The 6,952-nt window shown below is 54.6% G+C and overlaps 1 protein-coding gene across 1 annotated transcript; it reads left to right on the top strand.

Annotated features, from left to right (window-relative positions):
• The first annotated feature begins 1,076 nt into the window (after positions 1-1,076).
• Positions 1,077-3,877, top strand: RABAC1 (Rab acceptor 1). The gene is made up of 5 exons (XM_014550924.2): positions 1,077-1,261; positions 1,553-1,765; positions 2,065-2,162; positions 3,441-3,542; positions 3,625-3,877. The coding sequence occupies exons 1-5, from the start codon at positions 1,206-1,208 to the stop codon at positions 3,711-3,713; spliced, it is 558 nt and encodes a 185-aa protein (XP_014406410.1). The 5' UTR covers positions 1,077-1,205; the 3' UTR covers positions 3,714-3,877.
• The last annotated feature ends 3,075 nt before the right edge of the window (positions 3,878-6,952 follow it).

Genomic DNA, 6,952 nt, shown 5'->3' with positions numbered 1-6,952 from the left:
AACTAGGAGAAAGAAAGGTCCGTGTCTCAGATGCCAGCCACTCTTTGGGACATCCAAGGTGTTCTGTTACATTGGAGAAGGCTAAACTCCAGAAATAATCGTAATATTCATGATAATGCAGTGGCAGGAACATGGACTACCATTTGAAATAAGCATGTGAAATATCAAGGCTCTTTCAAGTACTTTTCGTGGATCATTCAAACCCAATCTTAACCCCATGAATGTGGTACCATCAGGATCCCACTTTTCAGATGAAGTCACTGAGGTTCAGGGAGGTGATGAGGTCAACCCCGCCTGGACTTTGACCGCTGACTGCAGAATCCCAGCTCTTTTAGTTATAACAACTCTCTTTAAAAATTCTCACCCCTGCCTCAATAAAACTGGAAGACAAAAAGATAAAATGAAAAAAACCCCCACAAAAACCTCAACTCTTTCCTTTTCCCTACTGCCCTTTTTCTTATCCAAAGCAGGGGTGTCCTTAGGTCCCTAGTCCTAACCCATTTATCCCTGGGAGCCCAAGGGTTGTGGGGGAGCTCTGATCCCCTCTCAGATATCCACCTCTAGCAACCATGGCCCCCTCATTAGCCTCTCGAAGAAGGAAGGAATAGATGCCCACGAGTTGTCTACAGTCTTGCTATTCAAAATGCGGTCCATGGACCAGAAGCATCAGCATCACCTAGGAATTTGTTAGAAATGCAGATCTCACCCCAAATCTGAGAATCAGAACATCTGAGTGTTTCATCAAGAGTTTTTTCATACCATCTAGAGTCAGAATGGCAGCTCTACACAGTCCCCATTTTACCCTGCACAGGACAGTACACAACGTCTGCTTCTACCTTTAGAGCTCCTGCTTCTGACTTTGGAGCTCCCATAACACCCTGACTCCTGGCACACTACCTTCCCCGACTTCACAAGTCCAGCTTCTGAAACTACAATTCCCACAATGCCAGAGACGCTCAGCGTCGCTTTACTCGACTACATCTCCCATGTGCTTCGCGAGCCACACCATCATGGCTCTCACTCTCCCTGACTGCATCAGGACTACAACTCCCACAATGCTCGGCGGCAGAACTACAGCTCCCAGCGGCTCCCGAACGGCGCCACGTCCGCTCCCGCTCAGCTGGTAAAGCCGGGCTCGGGCGGGGCCGGCGGGTTCTGCAGGGCCCCAGGCTCGTTACAGCGGTTCTTCCCCTCACAACACAGACATGGCAACCGAGAAGGACCAGCAGAAGGATGCGGAGGCGGAAGGGCTGAGCGCCACGTGAGCAAGCCAGATCTAGCACCCACGACCGAGATACGGGAGTCTTGGGTCCCCGCCCCCTCCTCCCTGGGGTCCTAGGAATCTGGGCCTCCAGACACATGAGTCTGGGCCCTTATGTCCTCTTCGAGGACTCTGGAGTCTGGGCCCTCAGTCTGTTCCTCCCCTGGGATCCAGGAGTTTGGGGCCTTATCCCCCCAAGAACCCCGGAGTCCGGGCCCCCCTCGGTCCCCTCCTTGCGCAGGGTTCCGGGCTCCATCCTGTCTGCCGCTGATCTGGCTCTGCACCCGCTAGGACCCTGCTGCCGAAACTGATTCCATCTGGCGCGGGCCGTGAGTGGCTAGAGCGGCGCCGTGCGACCATCCGGCCCTGGGGCTCGTTCGTGGACCAGCGGCGCTTCTCACGGCCCCGCAACCTGGGCGAGCTGTGCCAGCGCCTCGTACGCAATGTGGAGTACTACCAGAGCAACTATGTGTTCGTGTTCCTGGGCCTCATCCTGTACTGTGTGTGAGTGCCTCTCCAGCCCCCACCAGGCTGACCGGCCGGCACTGGCCGGCCGCGCCCTCACTATCCTGGCCCTCCTCTCACTGGCCAGGCCCCGCCCCTATGAGAGAGCTCTGCGGCACCTTTTTACTGAAGAGCCGAGTCCCTACTCCCCCATAGCCTGGCCAGGATGCAGTGTGACCAGATGTGACCTAGCCTTGCCTGGCCCCAAGGATGTAGCCTGCTATCCACTGGTGTAGGTCGGGCCCCCGTGTCTGACCCAGCCCCAGCAGCCTGACCGATGCCTCCCTGTCCTCCTCCAGGGTGACATCCCCCATGCTGCTGGTAGCTCTGGCTGTCTTCTTTGGCGCCTGTTACATCCTCTATCTGCGCACGTTGCAGTCCAAGTTTGTGCTGTTTGGTGAGAAATCCCCTGCCCAGTCTCCTCAAATCCTGGTCTGTTGGAATGCAAGCCTTAGAGCCCAAACCTAATTCCTTTTGAACCCAAGGGTGCCCCAAGCCTAGATCTACACTAGATCCCTTAAAGTCTCATACAACCTGATGCTCCCACCCACTCTCAGCCTCCCAAGTTGCTATTCCCCAAGCCCAGAAGATACCCCAGAGCCCACTCTCCACTTAGCCCTGTCCCTTAAACCTTTCTTCCCTCTCCCTCCCTCACCTCTTGCCAAAAGCATCAGTTGCTGGTACCCACACCGGACACCAGGTGGCGACCTTACACTGGCCTAGTTCTGTCCTCTCCTGCTTCCTGGGTTGGGAGTAGAAACATGATGGGACTTCTCAGAGGGGGAAGCTGAGGACTGTGTCTCATGTGGTCCCAGACTGGCACCAAGCACTATTGGGAAGAAAATGGAGGCTGAGTTTCCAACTAGGGGAGGCTGAAGGTTTGGAGTAGGGATAAGGGGGAGTTGGGATCAGACAAACAGGTGCACCTAAGACAGAATCCTTCAGAAGCCTGCCAGTTATGTACATAACAGAGGTGGGCTGGGTGGAGGGGCGTGTTGGGCAAGCACAAGGCATGGAGTTTAAGCACAGCTTGGCTTCAGCCTCTGCTGCCACCAAGGCATACAGACCTGCCCTTCCAGTCTGCCACAAGAAGCCAGATATCTATACAGCCGTCCCTCGCCTGTTCCAGGGTCCCTGGCAGATACCGAAATCCAAGGATGCTCAAGTCCCTTTTATAAAATAGTATAGTACAATGATCCGTGGGTTTCCATCCGTGGATACAGAGTATTATGTGAAATCATTCAGTTTCTTGGTCAGCCACAAATCAAATCAAATTCTTGTGGAATAATATGCAGACTCAAAACACGCATCTGCAGGTCAGACTTGGCCTCTGGGCCACCAGTTTGAGACTCCAGGTCTACGTGAGTGCAGGTTGGAGCTGGAGAGCTGTAATCGGGGGAAGAGGAGGGAGACGGAGGCTGGGAACTTCCTAGCAGAAGTGGGGTTGAAGGGCAGAGGGTGAAGGGCCGAGGAAGGCATGCTGTATTCCAGGGGAGAGTGGGTGGGGCTGTGGGAGAAATGGGTGGGGCCAGGACTTGGAGGGCCTTGGCAGGAGTTTAGATGCTGAGGCTCTAGGAACTTGTGACACCAGATTGTTAGGGGACATCATGGGTTCCTCTGGAAGAGGGCATGAGTTTTGAAACAGCTGCCCTAATGCCGTTCTGACCCCCGCCAGGCCGAGAGGTGACCCCAGCCCACCAGTATGCTCTGGCCGGGGCTGTCTCCTTTCCCTTCTTCTGGCTAGCTGGTGCCGGCTCCGCCGTCTTCTGGGTCCTAGGTGAGTACAGGGTCTGGGTAGAGCAGTGGGCAGTGGGGACCAGGAGCGGGGGCGAGGCCCTGAACTGCCCGTTTTCCTGCAGGAGCCACACTCGTGGTCATCGGCTCCCACGCCGCCTTCCACCAGACCGAGGCCGTGGAGGGGGAGGAGCTGCAGATGGAACCTGTGTGAGGGGTCTTCCAGGACCTGCCAGCCTCCCGAGCCAGCCGCCCCATGCCTGTTCACCCCTGTCCTGCATGGCTCTGCCGCTCTGGACAAAGACCCCCTTCCCATCACAAGCCCAGGGAGGGACTCCAGCTTTAGAAATAAAGCTGTTACAGTTGTCATTCAGCAAATATTCTCCCAGGATCTTCTGTGGGTCTGTGTGGGGTGACGCTGGGAACCTGCAGAGACCAAGAAGGTGGTAGGGGTGGGCCTGGCGGGGCGGGTTAGGGGGAGGAGACAATAAACAAGGTAAATAACTAAAATATGACAGGATGGCCAATGGTGACAAGTTCTGAGGAGAAGAGGGTATGTTAGGGTCCCCAGGACCACCCCCATGTCCAGGGATTTGCTGGGGGGACTCAAAACTCAGTATATAGTTGTACTCAAAGCTATGATTTTGAATTCACTGGAGCTAGGCCCTCGGATGAAGTGAAGACCGTTTGCAATCAAACCAGCCTGGGACCAGGATGTAGTGGGTCTGCTCCAGCCTGACCAGGAAAAACCAGCTGGTGTGGGGGTCTCTGCCTTTGCTTTTAAGTCCTGATGTGACTTCTCCCCGCCCCCAAAGGTTGCTAATTAAAGAATAAGTTGTAAAAAAAAAAAACCCCTGTGATTTATTATCATGAAAGGCAAAATCAGCAAAGGAAAAAGGCACAAGGGGCGAAGTCCAGAGGAAACCCGGTGAAGGCGTCCCAGAGTCCTCTCCCAGGGGAGTCACCCAGGCTGAGTTTAATTCCCCCAGCGGTGAGTGGTAACACGTGTGAAACGTTGCCTGCAAGGGAAGCTCCTCTGAGACCCAGTGCCGGGGCTGTTGCTGGGGAGGTGACCACGTAAGCATCCCCTGTCTAGCGTGTGCCGGGATTCCAGACTCCCAGAAGAAAACAGGTGTTCAGCATCAACAACATCGTTTGCACAAACAGTTTAGGCAGCAGAGCCGCTCTTCCAGGGAGCGATGAGAACCCTGCTGAAAACTGGGTTCCCAATGCCAGCCAAGGGCCGCTACTCAAGCAGGTCTCTCTCAGGACAGCAGTCTCGGGCCTACTATGTCAACTCTTCTGGAGAAAGTTCTGGAGGTGAGTTATAGGTTAAAGCGAAGACTTAAATTGTGGGAGGGAGCAGCTGCAGATCCTTTAGAGGAAGAATATTCTGGGCCGAGGAAGCAGCAGGGCAAAGGCTTGAAGCCATCAGTGTGCCGGAGGTTTGAGGAACAGCGATGAGGCCAGTGACGAGGCCGGCGTGGCTGGAGCAGTTGAAGTGGGGGACAGGGAGACTGGCGCTCACTTCAGTGAGGGCTTCTGTTTTACTGAGTGAGGTACGAGTGACATGATTTGCTTTCTGTTGTAATGTGAAGGCTGCTATGTGGGGATGCTGACAAAAGAGAAAAGCACCTGGCAGAGGAAGCCCTTGGCAGATGGGACAACAGAGCGAGGTGACAGAGAGGGCCTGAAAAGTGAATTCGGATGGGGCTGGCCGGGGAGGGGCTCTCTGAGGAGGCGACATTTCAGTGAGCTCCGGGACACAGCCTCTCCAACCTTGGTTCTCATCACCAGAACTCACTGGTTCATCATTCACTCAGTGTTTATCAAGGGCCCACTGAGTACCCAGGATTTTTCTGGATTCCTTCTGTCACGTGTGGTGGCCACCAGCCACATGTGGCCACTGAGTTCTTGAAACATGGCTGGTCCAGATCGAGATGTGCTACGAGTGTAAAATACACACCAGATTTCACACTAAGGTAGGAAAAGGGTGTGAAAATCTTTCATTAATAATGTTTTATGTTGGTCATGTGTTGGAAGGATATGTTGGATGTGCTAGGGTAGATTATTTTCACTTTTTATTTTTTAAAATGATTAGGTAGAAAATACAAAATTACATCTGTAGCTCTTATCCTGTCTCTACTGGACACGCTAGCTTCGATGTTGGGGAAACAGCAGTGGCACACGGAGGGGGCCCTGCCCTCTGGGAGCTCACATTCCAAGGGGGAGGCTCCAGACACACAGGCCAAACAACAAACCAAAAGGAAGCTCTCAGACGGTGATAAGCCTCTGAAGTCAACAAAACAGGCAACTGGCCCAGGCTAGAGAGTAGAGGAAGAGGGAGTGGAGCTCACTTAAGAGCGGTGGGGCAAGGCCTTGCTGGGCAGTGGGGTGGAGATTGCCCCTCCGAGGTCTGGGGGAAGAGTGTTCCAGCCAGAGGGAACTGCAAGTACAAAGGCCCTGAGGTAGGACCACTCAGTGACGAGACAGTGGTAAAGGGAGTGATGTAGGAGATGATGGTGAGGAGGTTGCTGGGGGCCAGATGGAGGACCTGCAAGCCATGGAGAGGTCTTTGGATTTAGTTTAAGGTAATGTGGAACTATGGAAAGGTTTTGAGCAGGGGTGGGACAGGGTCAGGTGTGAACGTCAGAAGTATCCCTTTGGGGTCTTATGGGGATGGGCTGGAGGGAGTGGGACCAGGGAGGATGAGCCAAGCTGGGGAAGATGAGGCAGGGACATGGAACAGAAAGGACAGACAGGGAAGGAAGGGAAGGAGGAGGGTTGGGGCTTGGTGACTGGCCTGCGTGGGACCTGAGTGGGAGGGAGCAATTAAGGGTAACCCCTAGGTTTCAGGCTTCTGTCAAGATGGGAAGACCAGGGGCCCTGGGTGTCTTGAGTGGACACAATGTTCCCAGTCACCAGGGGTGCACTTCCAGTGGCTGCCACCAGAGGACGGAAAAGTGCTTCCTCCAGACCTTCTCCAGGCAGCCCGAGTGTCAGAGTCCACACTGTTCCTAGTCACTACAGGTGCACTTTCAGTGGCTGCCACCAGAGGGCAGAAAAGGGCTACTTCCAGACCTTCTCTGGGGAAGGAGCCAGAAATGGACTTGTCCTGAAGGAGGAGACCTGAGGTGCCTGAGGTTGAGAGTTGGGCACCTGAGTCTACTCAGAGGCCAGGGTCCCAATCCCAACTTGAGGATGGCACAGGGCGTTTAGCTTGTTAATCCAGAGGCCAGCATTCCCAGGGGAGACTGCCCACAGGGGAGGATGGTCCCTTCGTCCAGTTTCCATTGCTGGGCCTGGAGTGAATGTGGTCCATCTGACTTGTTTGGAGATGGCTGAGGCCGGGGACCCAGCGTCCTGGGGCTGAGATCACTGAGGCAAGTGATCAGCAGCCTGGGTTTGGGGGTTGGTGGTGGGAGGCTGAGACTCAGTCCAGAGGCCTAATCT

This window comes from Camelus ferus, chromosome 9 (assembly GCF_009834535.1).
Source record: "Camelus ferus isolate YT-003-E chromosome 9, BCGSAC_Cfer_1.0, whole genome shotgun sequence".
Classification (NCBI taxonomy): domain Eukaryota; kingdom Metazoa; phylum Chordata; class Mammalia; order Artiodactyla; family Camelidae; genus Camelus; species Camelus ferus.
This window is presented reverse-complemented; position numbering and strand designations above follow the sequence as displayed.